This window comes from Lepidochelys kempii, chromosome 22, assembly GCF_965140265.1.
Source record: "Lepidochelys kempii isolate rLepKem1 chromosome 22, rLepKem1.hap2, whole genome shotgun sequence".
Classification (NCBI taxonomy): Eukaryota; Metazoa; Chordata; order Testudines; family Cheloniidae; genus Lepidochelys; species Lepidochelys kempii.
Window position 1 is genome coordinate 12191186 of NC_133277.1, and position 20315 is coordinate 12211500.

A 20315-nucleotide genomic window follows, 5' to 3' on the forward strand; every position below is an offset into this window, starting at 1 on the left:
AAGCGTATGAGATTATATCCCTCCCTGGACAATCCAGGTAAAATATGAAGAGAATACACAACTCCAAGAATATAAAGGAGTTCAGTAACTCAGACAAAAGCGACATGAGAAAGAAAGTGCATGGGGAGGGAGAGGATGTTAAAGAGCTAAGGTCAGAAGTTCATACGTAACTAGAGCCCTGACTTCACTGCTTGAAAAACATTTTTTAAAAATGTAGTTGCTTAAAAGTCAGTGTAAAGTCTTCAACTTGTCAAGGTGACAGAGGAATAAAGGAGGGCCCTGTAAAGGGAGACAGCTGTGTGATTTACAAGACATACATAAAAGGGCTGAGGATTTCACGGCAGGATCATAAGAAAGAGACCCAGCTCTAAAGGAAAAAAGTGCCTATTTAAAATCAGCACACTATGCCCATGGAGAGTTTGGTGGAGGCCACGAGGGAGTGAATCTGGATCGTGAACGTCCGCTTTACAATCAGTGAGAGTGGTTTCTCATCTACTCACCTTCTACAAACGGATTTAAGTAAAACTGATACCGATCTTAAACAGGAGGTCCACATTAAATTGGTAGGTGGAAAAGTGCTAGATTAGGATAAATTCCTGGAGTAAGAGTAAGAAATAGGACTCTATACTAAGGAATAGGACTCTGTCAGGAGAATGATTTTAGTCTTTCTACTCTCAACACAAACTGTCCAAAGGGTAAGTGTTTGTTAGTGGATCTTGCAGGCAATAGGGAAAGGACATTCAAAGCAACTCCATTATGCTGTTCAGCATACTGTTGTGCTGTTAATTTGGATTCCCAGTTGACACAAAACCCATCCAAGAACAGCCAGAGTTTTCTGCACATTAGCATATAAACATATTTGGCTAAAATACTGTTAATTCCAACCTTCGGTAACATCAGACGTGCCATTCAACTACACACAATGCCAGAGGTCTAGCGAAGTTGAACAGTTTGCAAGAGATCAGAGTAGAAGTGACTACTCTAGATAGTGAGTTTTGGGAGGAAAATATATATATTTTTTTATTTGTACATTTTCTCTCTCCCATTTTATTTACTCTTGCAAACCAAGTGTAGTTTAGGATGCTCTGAATACCTGAGTTCTAACTCAAGCTGAATACTGCTTAAAATCCTTTCACTAACCTCCACAACAACAAAAATGTAAAGAAATCACTTTGCTGGATAAACAGCAATTCAGCTATTTATAACCAGAGTCAAATAACTGGGTGGACAAATGCTGAGTCCAATCTTTAATGTAACAGAAGTACTGACCAAATTCTGCACTGAGCTCTGACTCCCTTACTGATGGACCATAATACCCCTCTTAGCTTGAAGAGCTGACCATTCATGCTAAATTCACGAGTATACCGGAAGAGTAACAAGAACATCAAGGTATCAGACATCCTGAAACACACACACACACACACGCTGAAGTCAGTTATCTCCTCTTAAGTTCATTCACATCGGATGGTGGCATGTCTCTCGCAGATTTGGGCATACTACCTGGGCTAAGAAGTCAACTGGTATAAAAACAAAACCTCAACCCATCAACCAACCTAAAAACCCTGCAAAAAGTCTTTAACTCATGTGTGTGTGTTTGTGTGAATGCACAAAGCCAGAAGAGGTTATTTAGATTTGGGCTCCACAAAAAATTTGTCTCCATCCTGAATGCCATAAGAATGTAATGCCCGTGAGTTGTATTTCATCTCCTCGGGACCAAAGGGAACTTCGTGGTCAAAGTAGTAGAGCAACATGTTGCTTGTTGACAAATGCACTACCGTTTTTAATTGTTTCTTGAATTCTGCCACCGTCTGATCTAGACGGATGGATATTTCCTCCACCTTATCTTTGAAGTGAACTTCAACCTTCGCGCTGCTCCGGGGCCGAAGATCCACTACTGCTAAGGGTTCCAGCTTTCCGTATTTTGTGACTAGCTCATGATACCTAGAAAATAAAAAAATAGAAAGCTACGTCACACCTGCTCATACAATTGTCACACTGCTCACAAATTACTTGTGCTCTGTAACTATAATACTGACACCTTCCACCTGCAGATCTCCAAGGGGTCTCTGCAGATAAGTTGCAAGGCTCAATGAATTCCTGTGAGTTAAGCATTGTAACCATTTTAGAGATTGGTAAACTGAGGCTCAGAGGGGTTGAAGGATTTGTCCAAGACACAGAGTGATTCAGCAAAAGCCAAAAACAAAACCCAGGCATCCTAACAACAAGTCACCCTGCCCCTCTTTTTAAGAGCTAGACCACATGGCATTCACCAGTCAATCTGCAATCAAGTTAAGAGCCAATCAATTAACTTGAGGTGAAATCTCTAATGAAGACCATCCCCTGTTGCGTGAAGAACACTGTTTAAGACTGTAATAATTCAGAAGTAATAGAGAGCCCTCCTCATACACTGACACTGTGCAGGAACAGCAAAAAATGCACCAAATATCTGGTTTCACATTTGCCACTAAATCTTGGAGATTTAAGGGAGGTGCTCATTATAACTCACTAACTACATGGGGCAATATTCATTCCAGATGAAAATTAAATGGCCTTCCACAAAGGATGAATCTAGACCGTGATGTTTGTACTCTATCATTTTCCATACAATGCTTGGGAAGAAGTACACGTTTTGATACGAATTGCCATACTAGGAACAAAAGCAGAAGAGCCATCTACTATAGTAACCTTGTCTCAGACTATGGCCAAAGCTGCAAAGGAGCAAAGACATCAGACTGAATGGAAGGCAGAATATAGTGTTTTAGAAGAAGGCATTATCAGCAACTCAAGATGTGTATGGAACACCTGTGTACTGCTCTGAAAATACTCATTTAATCAGTTAAGGAAACTGAGAAAAGTTATTCAATAACTGGAAATTCAAACCACCTATCTTGACTTTGGGAGAATATTGTTCTAACCATAGCTTACGTCTCTTGCCCAAATATGTAACAAAAAAAGTATCAGAACTAAATAATACTAAATAATAATAGTACAAAGCATTTTGGTCAAAATTTTAAAAAACGAGTGAGTTTGGGTGCCTCAATTTTAAGGTACTTCAGACACTTTAAAGGAACCTGATTTTCAGGAAGCGCTGCACACCCATCAGAAGGCCACTTTGATCTGATACGACATTAGACTTTCTCTGAATCCAGCAAGCTGCAGCATGGATCACTGAACTTTCCCTGGCTGGAGGAGGGTGCGGAGAGAAGTACTGGCTTGGTGGCCATGTGGGTTTGATGGAGTTGTGAAAACAATGAAAGGCTTATCCGCATGAGGAAACTGACCAGTAGAACTACAACAATCTAATTATACCCCTGTTGCTATGCTGGGATAATTCCCCAGGGAGACACTCTATTCCAGAATAAAAGTGAATAATTATACCAGAATAAGGTAGCTTTTATTTCAGGATTACATCCACCAAGAATTATACTGCTACAGTTCTGCCGGCCAATTTCCCCGTGTAAATGAGCTTTAAGAATTGTCTTGAAAAGGTCCAGGCACAGAGAGATGTTCCCTGGAAGAGGCAAGTCTCTCCTCTACTGCCCGCCGCAGCTGGTATCTCTTCCATCAGGAAAGAAAGGTAGCACTTCTACTGACGGGCTGGGAAAGTGGCAAAAAGTCAACACAAAGTACAAGGTAATTGAAATGACAAAGCTAGAGAGCTGCAGACAGGAGGTAACATTTCAGAGCCTCTCCACAGTGGGCTGCACAGAAAGCTCTTTTTGTTTCCCATCTGACTCAGGGCTTAATGTAATCAGTGCTGTGTCACTGCCCCACTCAGGGGATGATGGAGCCTGGCAATATGGGAGCCCCCAGGGACTCATGTTAAAGGTAGGAATGTTCCTTCACAACAGCAGGCCCTCTGTCTGCACAGAGCGTGAGGTAATGGCCACAGCGCGCTAGGATTTCCCTATCATCTCAGGCGAAACAAGCCTTCAGTAGGGAGGAGTGCCCAAATACAGGCCACTGTCCTGTTCTCACAATAAACAGGGAGATACAATCAGGCCTATTTAGAAAACCATTAGTTCTGAGAGGAGGAAACATATTCCTCATATTTTACAAACAAATAATTAAATTAGCATTAATCACCTTGACACCAGGAATGAGGATTTCCCCAGTACATTTCCTCATGCCTCCGGCAGGAGACAGAGTGAGAGAGAGAGAATGTGCTTCTCCAGGAACCTGCTCTCTCTGCAGGGCATCTCTTGCTATTTAGGGTCGCCAGTTTTGGTTGGACGTATTCCTAGCGGTTTCGTCCCATGATGTAATCTTTAAAATTAAATCTTTAATTCATGGAGACTCCAGCACAATCCTGGAGGGTTGGCAACCTTAATATTTGCAGAAAAGTAAAGAGTTGGTTATGCAGAGAGCGTGGCAGACTCAGAAGGTCTGTGTGTATCTGAGATGCACCGAGCTCCTGCTGCAAGAGGGCTGCAGGTGAAAAGTGTGGATGAATAGGGGGACCAGTACAGTGGAGGAGGAGAATGAGGGGAAGTGAAAACACACACTGTGAACTTGCTGTGTATTACGAAACATTAGCCCATTTCCCCTCCTGGGGAAAAGGCAGAGAAATCTCACAGCCTGTTTCTTGTACCATAATCAGATTCTGCAGTAAAACAACTGTATTCCCCCAAGTCCATAAAGACTAACACATAGTACTCGTTTGGTACTTCGATACCAAGGTAATAGGCACCTCTGAGACTTACATAATCACCTTCCACAGCCTGACAGACACTGACTGCCAGAGAAGACAATCCTGAAGAAGTGAACCTGGCTAAAACAGTTTGATGTTCTATGTATGAACAGGTTTCAGAGTAGCAGCCGTGTTAGTCTGTATTCGCAAAAAGAAAAGGAGTACTTGTGGCACCTTAGAGACTAACCAATTTATTTGAGCATGAGCTTTCGTGAGCTACAGCTCACTTCATTGGATGCTGTAGCTCACGAAAGCTCATGCTCAAATAAATTTGTTAGTCTTTAAGGTGCCGAGCAAGTACTCCTTCTCTTTTTATGTATGAACAGTGGCCCAGACAAGCACGTAACTCATTAGAAATCCACCGATCAGAGGTGTCACTCAAGAAGCAGGCCTTAGTTTTAACACAAGCCACTGAAGGATTGCAAGTTCTACTATACATTTCACTCCTTTTCCAATTCATGCAGCATGTAGGCTGTGAATACTTACAATGCAACTGGGCTGATTTAAAGAGACAGAATACTATTTTCTTTACAGAGAGGTGTATCCTGTTATCTAGCCAAGAGAGATATTTCTGTTTGCAAGCTTTTCATGTACAGACATGTCCAGCTCAGCTGTTTTTGGCAGAATTTCCAGGATCCCTGTATGAGCAATGCAGACTGCATCCCTGCCAATTAATCAGCTACAGCTGCTCTTGATCTAACTAGGAACAGACTTTAAAGACAGGTTTGAGAGCAGATGCCAGACTTGGGGGCGGGAGGGGAGAGAGGTAAGAAAATTCACTTCAGAAACAAGGGACACCAGGTATGTGTCGGGGGAGGGGATGGGGGTACAATGGTCCTGGAAGTGAAACCTGAACTCAGCATTGGAGACACCTCAGCCATCTGTAGCATGGTCTGAAAAGGCACACAAGCTCTCTGGAGTGGAAAAACAGCCTTTAAAGCTGCACAAGTCTCTCAGAGAAGCTGTAGGGATCAAGGCATTCAGACAAAGAGCTCATTGATCAGGAAGATGGATGCAATGGTCTTTAAAGGCCAGCAACTGGAGGGGACACACATTTCTTTCATCTTCACGTTAAGTCTTACACAGATAGTGTAGAGAGATAGCAAGTTGCTCAGTAAAGCTTCCACCCTAAATCTAAATCCTCTCTACAGGAGTTAGATTAGTACTATTTCAGACTGTGACAGCATCCAGAGGACCCAACTAGAATCAGTTTCACTGTGCTAGGTGTGCACGAACACATAGGGGAACACAGTCCCTACCGCAAAGCTTACAATCTTCATAGAAGCTTGATGTATACTTGAGTCTAAACCCATTTCTCCTTCTCTCATTAATTTATCATTTCATTACACATAAGGCACCCATCACTGTAGTATTTAAACAGGGATCCCTTTCACTGAAGTCATTCAAAGGCTGCATGCAAGAAACTGTTTAGTTCTTTTAGTACCATCTCCTGCCCCTCCCAAAACACCCTCAGGGTCATTTGTGAATCGACCCTTCTGATGTAGTGATTGCATAGGTAGGTTAAGACTGCAGAACTGTTTTAAGGCAGTTTTGCCTGGTAGTTAAGTATGGGACCGACCGTCCGGATGCCTGGATTCTGTTCTCAGCTCTGCAACCAACTCCCTGTGTGACCCATTGTGTCACCTGAGTTCTCTGTACCTCAGTTTACTCATCTACTTCCTTATCTCAGAGAAGGGATTTGTGAGGCTTCATAGTCTATAAAATGCACTAGGTCTCTGGATACAATGCAAAGTACTAGGCGCAATGACTTGATGCTTGATCAAACCTTCCTCATTCCATTAAGAAGCAGTAAACACATATAGGTATCAAAGGCTACTGACCACACAGGTGCTATCAAAGTTCATTTGTTTATTGACATCAGCTAATGGAGCATATTTTTGGCAAAAAACCCACACAAACTTGTGTTCTGAGTTTTTAGAAGAGGGAAAGCTTTTATCCCTATGTACATTCTACCCAACAGAGGGCACGAGGATTAGCCATTTTGTTTTGGTACCAGAGAGAAGTATTAATACGGGCTTCAAGAGACTCCAGGATGCAGGGGAATTAGTGAGATGGCAGTGGGGGTTGCCTAGAAGAGGCAATGAGGATGATGGACAGAACAGTTGAACAGCCCTTGGAAGGGACAGTTTAAGGCTGGATCTGACACAGTAGTGAATCAGTAAGATATCAGACACACTCCACGGAGGAGTGTGGTGAGAAGATCAATTAATATGGACTGAGGGAGGAAAGGATGATAGGAGGGTAAGGAATTTTTTGGTGTTACAAGGCCCAGACCTGATTTCCAGTGTCATTTCTCAGCTGTAAGACACACTTTCAGCTGCACACTTTCGAACTGTCTAGTGAACATCATTCTCCTTTCCTGTGCACTGCGCTTTCTCTGAATTCCAGCTCTGAAGTTCGTACCTGAACGGGACTTCTTCTGGCGGGAAGTCCAGGTAATACCGAATGAAGAATCGCTCAGAGTCCTCTCGCTCCCCATCAGTAATGACACTCCCATTAAGCTTGATGATAGATGGCAATCTGCATGAATACACCGAGGAACACTGTTAATGAGGGTACGAAAATCTAGCCACGATGATTAGCAAGACTCTAGAGCCAACAGCAGCATGTGATTTTATCCTCAGGGCCGCATAGCTTCGATCTCAAAACCTTGCTCTCAAAGTACTATGCAGTGTCTTGGACAGTAATTAGAATTATGTATCATTTGACTACATTTTTATTTCTGTGCATACATAATAAATAGTTAGCACTTCTCTAGTGCCTACCCATCAGAGGATTTCAAATCATTTTTCAAACATTTGTTACTTACCTGAAAGTACATTCTTACTATACCCATTGTACTGATGGTAAAACTGAGGCATGGAGAACTTAAGTAGCTTACCCAAGCACTATGACTCAGTGGCAGAGCCAGGAATGCAATCCAGGAGTCCTGACCCCCAGGATTAAGCATTAGAGTCACCAGCCTAAATTTTCAAAAGTGACTAATGATTTTTGGGTGCCTCACTTGAGACACACGAAAGCAGCCTACCACCCACCCTTTGGTATCTCAAATTGGTCCCCCAGAAGCATTAGTTACTTCTCAAAATTCAAGCCACTGACTCCCACATCCAGTGGAGAAACTGCATGAGATTCACGTTCCTGCAATTAAGGTTCAGTTTGTGGTCTAATCAGGATATAAATTTCCTTTTAATAAAATAGTACAGTATGTTAATATGGGTCAGTGTATTGCAGGTATTAATTAGAGCTGATCAACACTTTCCTGGAAACTTTTCTTGGTTTTTTTGGACAATTTTTGAATTTTTTTTTTCATTTTGCTCAAAAATGTCCCATACAATTAAAAAAAATCAGTTATTGGAAATAAAAAAAAATTACAATTTTCTATTTCCCTCTCCCACCTTTTTAGATGAGGGGGTGATTGATTTTCAGTTTTTGGAATTTTTTGTTTTTCATCAAACAAATTGAAAACTTTGTTTCATCCAAAATATTCCATGGATATTTACACAGCGTTTTTCTACCAGCTGTAACAGGTACACAGTAATATGCGCTATTCTGCAGTATATTATTGGTTTATAGTAATATAGTATAGCATATATAATTGCACTTAGTTCACTCACACCAAAAGGGGTTGCTATACATTTTAACCCTTTGGGCACACCCAACCAAGAATCTTACCCACCTTCCTGAACAGCCAGGTATCCCACTCACTGGAAATGAGGGACCCCAGGAGGCGTAATCCCAGTTTTCATGACCTTGATGCTACCCTTTTATCACATACTAAATGTTCTATTTAAAACACGAGAGATTGGAAATGTGGAAACATTCTCAAAGCAATATTTACTGTACAAATAGAAAAGCAGTACAACAAACGTTTCCCCAATAGAGCGTCTAACTTGGAAATATCCAGTGATGCGGATTCTGTATCTGTTGAAACAAGTATTTAGAATTTGTAATGGACAAATAAGGCTGTATTATTCAGAGATTTCCTAAATCCTAAATAACCTAATTGTTTTGAGGGCCTGCTTCAAGACCCATTTTAAAGTCAATAGTCTTTGGACTAGTACCCATTCTTCCTGACAGACTAACGTCTATGATGGGAGCCTTCTATTTAGATTATTTCCACTTCCATGTCCCCTTCTCATCCTGCAGAAGTTCCACGTCCTTTCGCAGCTAACATTACATAAGAATGGCCATACTGGGTCAGAGCAAAGGTCCATCTAGCCCAGTATCCTGTCTTCCGACAGTAGCCAATGCCAGGTGCCCCAGAGGAAATGAGTAGAATAGGTAATCATCAAGTGCATCCATACCACATGAATCAGCAGTGCCCCTAACAAACACTTCACCTCATTTCCCACCCAAAATTGTGCAGTATGTTTTACTGAGCAGAGCAAACTGAAACACCAGACCTGGCTATTAACAGCTTCCTGCGCTCTTCGGTGGTGTAGGACTGCAGAAGAGGGATTCCAAGCAATCTCACTTCCTCAAGCTTGGGGAAAGAGTTTAGTTTGTCAATGTCTTCCCAGCAATGCAGACCTGCTTTAAGAAATGAGCTGTTTAAAGACACATACATATAGAGCATATACAATATATCAAAGGTCAGGTGTAGCCAATTTGTTCATTTTATCATCCATTTATCAGTGTGTTATTCCGCATACGAGTTGACCCTAACACTATTTCATGGATCTCAACAGGAGAATGACAATCTACGTTTATTTGACAAGTCAGTGCATTGCCGGTGAAATGCTAGAGACTGAATTCCTTTATTCATGGACATGAAGGAGCAGCATTAGCTCACCCATGCTGTCCTACCAGTCTGGAGGGACAATCTCTGAGGGGGAAGTTCAATCTCCATGGCCTATTCAGTCCCTGGCATCTTGGCTGAATGACAATTAGCATTACATATTATGGCTATTTCGATAAAAAGGACTCTGGTTAATACCGCTGAAGCCAGACTTGTGTCACTTCAGGGACCACCAAGCAGCCATCAAATGGTAAATTTTAGGGTCTACACCAAGCTAGGTCTGGATTTGAACTTGTGACCTGCAGGTATCCTATTCCCATGAGCTCTCTGCAAATCTGTGCTGGGTTCTGAGAATTGAAGCAAAGTTGTTAGGAAAGCTGGGGACCAGGTGAGGTGCTATTTGCTTGTGTGTTCAAGATTAACTCTGATGCTTATCTTTGCTTCCTTTTGCTGTGGCAGAAGATAGATGCTTCTTACATGCACGGTCTAGCTACTAAGTCTAACATACCAAGTATTACACGCTTCTATTAGAAATTGGTGGGACGTTTTCACCACTATAATAGATAAAAGGAAATCAGCATCTCTAAAAAATTAAAGCAAACCCAAGTCAGGTAATTAAGTAAAGGTCAGACACTTCTGTTGTTCCAGGGACTGCAGTGGTCTCAGAAGGTAAGTGATCATTCAGACCAGAATTGCAATTTCTTTGTGTAGCGGGGCATACTGAAGAGAGATATTTGTCCCCTTCTTCCATGTCAAGTGTAATATCCTTGTCAAGTCAACTTGCTATTAAAATACATTCCCTGGGTAATGAAGTCAGCCATGAGTGCATACCACACGCACAGGGACAGAAGTAACAGCTTGTGATACTGGCTCAAAACCCTTCCCGCTTCTACCTGTGGACCACTCAGCTGGTGGTGATAGCAGAAAATGATTGACAGGTAACTGGGTCATATTCATCTTCTAATTAAACTATTGCCAAGAACCTGGCCTTTGCAGGTCAGAATGCTACTGTGCCTGGGAGAAAGCGAACAGTTAGAGGCAATTGCATTTGAAAAGGAAACAGCTTATTTATACTGCTGGAGGTGTCCACTCTGAAGAAAATCTGCTTGAACTCCCATCATCCCACACTGAGATGTTCCATCACAACTCCTGTGAAAACCAATCACCTTCAAATCACTGGAGATCTCTGTTAAACCACAGCAGCCAGCAAGACAAGAAACAGGTTTAAGCAGGACCAAGTTCATCAATATTTAATATGCAAAAGCCTCAGTAATATCAATAGGTAATAGCTGTTGCAGGGGCAGGAACAGCAGTATTAGACTGGGACAGGCAGAAACAAGGCTTAAAAAAAATGATTTAAAGTAGGCAGAGGAATGAGTAATAAACCCAGAAGTGTATGGTCTAATGCTTTAATTCACTTACATTAGGGTGTGAATAAAACCACATCACTATCAACTATTCATCCTCCAGAAAATTGAAAGACATGGGATCTTGCAGCAGTGGCCATAACTGTTATTTCACCAGTGAACCATGGCGACATTCTTTCAAACAGTAGTCTCAATTCAACTAACAAATTACCAAAGCTATCCAAAATACAGTGGTGCATTTCATCTATTTGACACCTTTTCACTCCATGTTATGCCTTTATTTAGATAGTTACTTTGACAACTCCAGCGGCTGTGGAGAAGATTTTAAATTATCAGTTTTCAAGAACCCTCCATACCCCAAGTTCCCCCCTCCATGTGTGATTTAATTCACAGTTATGTCCTCATTCAGCTTTCTGTTCAACCGGGGGCTCCTCAGATCATCAATGTACTGCATAGCATCCAACGGGGCTGAATGTCTGGTTCCACCCCAGCAAAACTGCCTCCCACAGGATGCTCCTCTCAATGACTCAGCATTTTTCAAGTCTGATTTAAAAGGTTTATTTTCCTGTAGTTAGCTGCAGTTTTACTAAACGGTGTCAGGTTTCAGCGTGGTAGCGGTGTTAGTCTGTATCAGCAAAAAGAACGAGGAGTACTTGTGGCACCTTAGATACTGCCTGAAGCTTATACTGGATAGCATGCTGATATCTGTGAAAGGGGCTTTATTAATGCTTCAGTCCCTCCATGGCTCTCTATAATAAACCAACAACAACTACAATAATGCATTAAGTGAATCTATACTAGAGTCTTTAACATGTGCATTGATTCTAATAAGTTAGGGAGAGGAAAAAGGCCCATGACTGCTGGTGATTATCAGGCAGCCAAACTGGAACAAAAACTCACCAGGAAATTCATGGCAGAGTTCTTGAGAATGAGCAGATCAAACAAACACTAGGAAAACCGCTACAATTGAACAGATTTTTTTTTACACAGCACTTTATTCCAAGGTTTTCCAAATTCAGCTAATGAAGCATGCACATCTGGGAGATGGAAGTCAAACAGCATTTAGCACCTGTGATCTGTCCCATAGCTACCCATCATTGGGGCTTGAAGGTACAAAGTGTGTTCACTGCTATGCCAGTTGCTTCTCCAGCCTCAGCTTTCGGATGAGAAAAGTATCTGGGGCATATTTGTAAGGAGGCCTATGCCAAAGCTTCTGGCACACCATCTTCCATACGTACAGCTAAAGAATCTAACATCTAAACACAGGAGATGGGGTTTGCTCTACTTGATTCCCTGTGCGTGCTCCAGTAATGCACATAAAAATGTGTGCGCCTGTAAGTGGACGCTGGGTCTAGAGGTTGATTAAACTGTAACCTAGCCTCAGAATGCAAACTGGCTCCTCAGTCACTGACATTCCAAACTACTCTGACTTATTCTTCCTGAAAACACGGTGGCTGGAGAGCACAGAATACCGGCCAACCTTTGGAATCCATAGCAAAGTTGTGTTTTTCATTGCTGCTATCAGTGGTTTGTCCTCATCAGGATGGTAGCTCAACTACTGTAGTGAATCTTGTGTACTTGGGTGTGAATGACAGCAGCAGGTAGACACTTTAGTCTGAACCATTGTTTAGAGAGCGAGAAAGCGCCAGAAGTGGCAGAAAAAGCCAAAAGAAACAGAAATGGGTAGGCAGATGTCTTGTTTATCGTCTTCTCCTCACATGTTTCTCAAGTTATCAGATTGGAATCTGTTTGTGTGTTCTCAGATCAGCACCATTAGGAAACAGAGCTTCAATGTTATTCCTAAACCTTAAATCAGGGTCACATGTAGTGTGGTTTGCGGTTAGAGGGAGTATGACTTGTGTTAGACCTTTCTCTAGCCCAGTTAGTGACCTACGTCACTAGCCAGACAGCTTGTATTACAGACCTGCTTGGACTGCATTTATGAAGAGCTTTCCGACTTTGTTTAAAAGCTGGGGTAGACAAGACCAAAAACGACTGTCATTTCTGGCACTAGTATGTCCAATAAGTTTATGCTACCCAGAAGTCTAACAAGGATATTCTACTGTACAGGCTTGTGCTTTCCCCACCTTCTCTGATCTGCTTCACACACAAGTAGCCAGCAGGAAGCAATACTGATTGCAAACTGCTCATTTCTAGCAAAGATGTAGGATGCCACTAGCAAAATAACATACCTCTCCCCACCCTGTTAAAGCACAGGTTTCAATTTGCACCAAAATGAGAATATTACTCCTCCCCTCTGCCAAAGCCAAGGTTTAGATCAGGCATTATCATTTACACATGGAATATAAAGAACATGCTGCTTTCAGTACCTCACCTGATCTGTGCAAGCTGATGGATCGCAGGTTAGGGAACAGCCTTGCCAAAGAATCATTTGATTCTTCAATGGTTGTCAGGTGATTGTTGGCCAGGACAAGCGTGTCCAGTGATGGAAACATAATTCCGAGCTTTCGGATTTCAGTCCAGTCTTGAAGATTATTGTCAGTTATGTGGAGTAATTTGAGAGACTGACAGCAAACTGGAGAACAAGACACTGTTTCATAGTCGTTAAGGCACAGGAAGAGCTCCTCCAAGCTGCACACAGAAAGAAATATGCTCTTACTTGAAGGCTTCTTGTTAAATTGTAACGGTCTTACCTAGAGGCCCCTGTACACACAGTTTTCAAGAATTACTTAAACATGAAGGGCCCCAGCACTCTCTGAAACCTCAGTGTAGATAGGATTCCCTATAGCATCTTTCAGCTAGATGGCTACCAAAGTGCTTCAAACTCCGGAGTATATTTTCAGCCAGGCCTCTACTTAGACACCATTTGTGAGCATGCAGATTTGTGCATGTACTCCACTGGTACCCACTAAAAGTTCTGACAACTCTTTGGAATAGTTTCACAAGTAACCTTTAAACGGTCAACACATGCACATAAAGAAATGTTAAGAGTTTATGCCCAACAAAATCCATTGGCCAAGGCCAACCAATAGGTGTTGCAGGTGAAAACACCACGAGTGAAAGGGCTTGAACAAGCATGCTGTTTTTTAGCAATGTTTACACCTTGCACCAATTTGGGCGTGGGTGGGCTCAACACTGCGCAAGTGGAGGCTGAAAACTCATTCACGTATATTAAATTTATGGACATTCCCATCACCAGAGTCATGGAGGTTGTAAAAGAGATTTAAAATGAACACCAGGAACATTAAAGACTGTACACACTATAACCCCGAGCTCCTGGCCAAAAGTCATCCACCACTCACGTGACTACTTTTAGGGTGAAAGGTGGTGTGCATTTGTCAGATGACAGCGATGCTACCTAACTGCTTTAAATAAGGCATGACAAAATAAATAATAATAATGGTGAATCCCTTTAACTGGGAAAAGACTCCGATAAGCAGCCTCCCATCCCAAATAAGAGGCCAACAAAAAAGGAAACCGACTAAAGACATTTAAAATGAAATATTGTACTGAATAAAGAAATTGGAATAAAAATAATGCTCAGTGGATTTTTTTTTATTTTAATATTTACCACCTTTCTGTATTAAGACTGGAACTTAGAATTTCACATCTGATTAAATCTTTCTCAGACTACGTTGGCAATGGCCGAACATGTCTCTATTAGACAGAATTTATGCTACCATTGTCCCATTTAAGCAGCAATCATTACTGTTCGCTATCAGTAGGCTAAATTGGTTTCCTGGGAACAAAGTGGCTGTCTCAATTAAGGGTGTACTGGTTAAGCAGAATACTGTAATAATAGATTTCTTTACAAATTTGCACGAAGAGGAATCTGGTATCCAATTGGAATTGAAAAGGCATTTCAGGGAGGCAGAGTGCCACTGTCAAGGTGGAAACTGGACAGGACCCTGAGATTAACACATGAAAAGCGTGATGAGATCTTTAATGACAATTGACCTGGACCTCAGATTTATGTCCCAGCCAATAGCCATTAGCACGGTGCATTGCATTCACTCAGTCATGGCTGAGTGGAAAAGAGTGTCACACGCTGCATCGTCAAGGCCGTAATCATTAATTCATGCCAGTATATAGATTTATTCAATGTGTGTATGCACCTATGCAAAGCTCTATGCAAGTTCAGATATAGAAATGCAATAAAACATTCAGCTGGCCCAATGGCAAGAGTTAAACCCTTCCAAGTCCCAAAGAAACTAAATCCCATTCCTCTGCTCAGCCCACTCACCCCCACCCAGCAACCTTTCCTGCTCTGAGCTTTGTCTGCATGCAGTGGGCACTTCTCCTTCCATACCATGCTCCCCACGCTTACTCTGGTAGTTCCTGCAGTATTGTATGGACTGTTTCCCAGGAAGCTTTGCTGTTGTTTAGCACCAGTTTGCGAACACCAGCGAAAGATCCAGCACATGTTCTCTCTAAAACTGACAAATTCAGAGGGTTGGAACTCAGGTTTAGAAACTCCAAGTGAGGAACATTTGACACAATTTTACTGACCTAGTGGGGGAGAGAAAAAAAAAAAAACAAGAGAAAGAAGCGTATCAGGAGGTAATCAGACCTCATTCAATAATATTCCATCTTGTAGAAAGGGATCCTCCAGCAGGATTGTGAGCCAAAGAAATTATATATATAAAAAAAAAAAAAAAAAAAAAGCTTTTAGATAGCTATCTGTAATTCATACTTAAACTATTCACTGATCTCAATTGATTGGCTAATTGCACATTCACCTCAACAGTTCATTTAATTACACTCTGACGGTAGCTTGATAAGGGAAAGCATATCCCTTGGGAGAGATCAGAAAGTCCACCTGAATACCTGCCTAAGAAATAGCAAGTCACAGAAGCCAGCATCTTAGAAGGCTGCTGGACCTTTCTCTAGGCAGAGAGAAGCAAGAGCATGTCCCTCAAGTGTATGATTGTTACACAGATCAGTTGCTCAGTTTTTCCACTGTTCTCCACCAGGAAGAGACCACATAATTTTGCCTAAAATAAAAGGCTGATAGAATTTCGTTGTACATGCACAATGGATTCCTTATTAGATTCCATTAATCTATGGCAGTACCAGCTTTCTTACTCACATGGTGCTGGAGTTGAAAGGTTATGAATTCAATCCAAACATACATGTAACAGTGCTTGGGGCTAGCTATTCCGTTGGCATGTATCAGGTGCGTATGTGCGTAGCTTGGAGTTAGGGTGAATGGTTAGAAAAAGGGGACAGCTGGGATATATGTATCGAGGGTGCAGAATATATTAAGGGGCATGTGATTGGGTGCGAAGAAGGGCGTGATGCAAATGACTTGGGGGAACTGTAGCAGAGGAGCAGGCTGTATAAATGGGAAAACAGGCATAGGGAGCACCATCTGGGGGAGATGGTGAATGGATGTACATGTCTTTCAACTGATTAAGGCCTTTAGAACATGTTTCACAACTAAAATGAGCACAACCACAAATAAGCACTCAAACAGACCAGAGTGATAGAAACTAAGTTACCAACTGGTGGACTTTCAGGGGTCAACATAAAATGAGCTGCTGGTGCTCTCACTCCTGTTCCTAGTGAACGCCACCACAAGATCATCATCACAGCTAGCACAAACGAACTCTTAAATTGGCAGTCGCCATAGACTCTGAACAAGCCCCATGGAAACTGAACTCCTATCCTAACGCACAGAAAGGGCCCCTCCAGGTAAGCACTGAGCAAAAAGCAGCACGGGAAAGCCTATGCTGTCCCTGGCCTAGCAGATCTGTTCTGTGGTCAGAAGACTTACATCAATACTATATCCACTTGTGATTAGGAACTAATTTAAGATAATTTTTTTTAAAAGTAAGGTTAGGTTTCAGTTCAGCTTTTTTCATGTCGATTTCCAGTAATGAACAGTGGGATAAAAGAGCGTGAGCCGGTGAGGACACAAGACAGTTTAATGTACTCTAATTATTCTACTACTACTATATTGCATTTATGTCGTGCATTTCATCCAAGCACCTCGAAGCCCTTTACAAGCATTAATTAATTAATTAAACCTCACAAGACCCCTGTAAGGTAGACGAGTATTATTAATCCTGTTTTGAAGAGGAGAAATCTGAAGCACAGAGAGGATTTCTAACTTTCCCAAATCATACAGGATCAGTGGCATAACTGGGAATAGGACTCAGGAGTCTCAGCTGCCAGTCCTTTGCTCAAACCCTCTTGATTGCACTCCTTCTGTTAGTGATCCATATTCCTCATTCACCTTTTGGTGCATGGAATGATGGTTCCAATGCTTTGCACTGAAGGAAAGTATATTTCTTACCTGCAGGACGAGTTCAGAAAGTACTAAGGAAAGCGAGTTAAATGCCTGAGGGCTGGTCTATGGTATGAAGTCAGGTCGGCTGAACTACATCACTCAAGGCTATGAAAAATGTCATGCCCTGTGGGATGTAATTATGCTGACGTAAGCCCCAACACAAACACTGCTAGGTTGATGGAAGAATTTTTCTGTTAACCTAGCTACTGCCTCTCAGAGACGTGGATTTACTATATTGACAGAATAACCCCTCCTATTGCTGAAGTAAGTGTCTACACTACAGCTGTGCCGCTGTAGCATTTCGAATGTAGACATACCCTGAATGTGGCATAGTGATCAAGTTTATTTACTTTGACAGCTACAGAGCAACAAACATGATCTTCAAATGTGAACTACAACACTCTATAATGGACACATTTACCTACTTTGAAATAACTGAGAAGATCCCAATCTAGCAATATAAATACAGCGAGAGCAGCAGTTATTGCTGCTATTTAGCAAGGCACAGTCATAATTGCTTTACCTCATGCCAGTTGTCAAGTTTGTTGTCAGAGAGATCCAGCTCAGACACATGAGCACAGAAGGCAGCAATTTCATTCTCCTCTCCCGCGCAGGTTATTCCACAGCTGTTCAACACCAACACACTTGGAAGGTTGAGGCGATCTGAAATGGGGGAGGAACAAGATGCTGTCCAGTCAGCCTCATATTTTCCCAGCTATAGAAGATCATCCCTTAGTCTCATCAAAGAACACAAACAAGTAAGAAATCCAGCAAAAGGAAAGGATTAATCAATAATTTAGTAGTTATATAATGATTTACATTTGCCAAGCAAGTCAGGTTAAAGTCATACATTTTAAAACAGATAAGTGTATTACCAATTCCATTTTAGATGGCTAAAATGGGGAAAAATTATAAGAATGTGAAGTAATTTCATGATTTATGCTGTTTGCATTCTCTCTCACCTATCTCAACGAAAACACATGGGTCAGTTCCATTTTAGTTTACAGTCAGTTTCTAATCAATTTTACTTTTAGCACAAGGCTGCAAAATTTCAGTGGCAAATGTGGCAAAAGAATGTTCGTTTAAAAAACTGCCTCCACTGAATTTTTTACAAAACAAATCAAGTGCTTGTATTGATCTTAGGTTTTATAAAAGCTTGGTTGACGTATACCATTACACAACTGAACCTGGGCTTAAATTTGACCTGAGAGAGTCCCTTTGCTTAATAGAACTTCACTGTGATGCAGCTATTATGCTTATTTTATCAACAGGGAAACAGACACAAAAAAAGTTAATAGCCTCATTTTCTTAGGTGATGAGTACCCAAACATCCCATTGCAGTTAATTGTAATTGTAGGTTCCTAGCACTTCAGGAAACTAAGGCCATGAGTGACTTTCCCTAAGACACAAAGGTCAGAAGCAGAGCCAGGAACAGAAACTGACTTCCAGTTCTGTGTTATGACTACTACATTATGCTGCCTCTCATGGTGGAATTTCCACTGCCAAGAATTCTCTCCAAAAATGTTTGGTTTATAACAAGAAGCTATTTCAACAGGGAAAGTCAGCATGTGGATAAATCGTACCATATTATACACGTGTCAAGCACAATATAATTTTTTTCTTACCAACTCTGGTAAAGCACTTTGAGATCTTCTGATCATACGCACAACATAAGAGATTGTCTTCATAAAACTCTCTTTCCCCTAATCCCTTTTCCCTCCTGTATTTTAAAGTTACTGGACAAGAGAAGAACTGTAAGAGTAGGGGATTATTGGAAGTCAATTTGAGATTTGAAGTTACCTAGCTCATAGATAGTAAATTATATTAAACTACACAGCTGTAATTATCGTATTATTTGTAATTTATTTTTAAGTTATGTCAGGGGTGCCTAGACCATATGGATAGGGACCCTCTTGTTAGCTTCTGTAGCAATCTATATAAATAAGAGGGCACACTGAAAATTTTGTTAAGGTGATTCTCTACTGAGATTAACTTTGAGTGACATATGGTACATTTTGTCCTTGACTGAATTTTCTGACTTTTGTTCTCTGCTGTCAAACCCAGTTATCGTCATTTTCACCCAGTGAATTTCCTCGTTTTTTCCTCCTTTGGGGCTGCTTATGATACAAACCAACCTAATGGGAATTTAAACTAGTCACAACTAGAGATGGGCAAGAGCTTAACAAATGAACGGTGGCTCTGGTTTGCTAAATCCCAAACCATAAATTGTCTGAATAAAAAGTGAACCAAATCCAAATACCTCAGAGCGTGGGGAAAGATTAGATAAAAGGTTGCAAAGTCGATCCAGTTCCAGCTAAAGCCTTTGGAAATAGGGATTTTTATTTTATAGATCCTAGGAAGTTCAGGTGTGTGTGTTCGTAATAGCATGCCTATACCAGAGGACATGCATCTCTGGATCGGCCACAAGGCAGTAAGGATATTGGGTAAGGAGAAAGGGGCATTTCTTTCGGGTGTTCGTGCAATATGTCTTAGTAGCCCTAGTGTCTGCATCCAACAGGCATCCCAAAGTAAATAGGAAAGCGACCTAACATAGCATAAAAGACTGAAGTCATTGCGATTCTGCTGGACCAAGGACCCAAACCTGTGATGTGCTAAACTCCCTCAAAAGCTATAGACTTCAAATCAGAGCTGAAGGCACTCTGCATGTTACTGGATTGGGCCCAGAAAATACAGAACAGCTGTGCTGGGTGGAATCCAGAGAAATTTTAAATGTTTAAGACACCTGTGCCAAATACACATTGCTGCAGCCACTGAAAAATTGCTGAAATGGGGACAAGCTGGGCAGAGTTTATGTCCCTGGATCTCAGTGCTGTATAGGGCTTTACTTTATTGGCAGGAGAACCTTGGGCCAGGATTCTTTCAAACTGACAGTAGAGTAGGGTGGGGAGAGTCAAACTAATTTTTCAGCAACTATCCCCTTGCCAGTAATTAAGAGCTCTGAGCAACTAAAATGAGCAGAAGTTCACATTTCACAGATGAGGAAATGGAGGTGAAGTAATAGTCCCAAAGTCAGAGAGGACGCGGAGGAGGACTGGGGACTACAAAGCAAGAGTTCTTGGCTCCCAGTTTCGTGCCTAGAAACCTGCCCCAGCACCTTTGATCCAAACCTGTAAGCCTGTTCAATTTCAAGTGGCTGCTGTGGACAATGCCAGGCTAGCAGCGTGCGTCTATATGGTGCCCTGATCCTAACTGGGGACTATGGGCCCTACTGTAGTATACATATTA

The 20315-nt window shown here is 41.6% G+C and overlaps 1 protein-coding gene across 14 annotated transcripts in view; it reads right to left on the reverse strand.

Moving 5' to 3' along the window:
- The window catches only part of LOC140901770 (tubulin-specific chaperone cofactor E-like protein), a 118204-nt gene that overhangs the window by 89318 nt on the left and 8571 nt on the right, over positions 1–20315 (reverse strand). For 12 of the 14 annotated variants that reach the window (XM_073321237.1, XM_073321230.1, XM_073321236.1 and 9 more), the window contains 5 exons: positions 17593–17732; positions 15105–15286; positions 13152–13408; positions 9115–9241; positions 7115–7231 (listed from right to left, as the gene is read on the reverse strand). In XM_073321237.1, the coding sequence (XP_073177338.1) occupies positions 7115–7231; positions 9115–9241; positions 13152–13408; positions 15105–15286; positions 17593–17732 (823 nt within the window). Of the gene's footprint in view, positions 1–1234; positions 1942–7114; positions 7232–9114; positions 9242–13151; positions 13409–15104; positions 15287–17592; positions 17733–20315 lie in introns of those variants that run through there. The other 2 variants (XM_073321242.1, XM_073321239.1) reach the window with 2 other exon arrangements.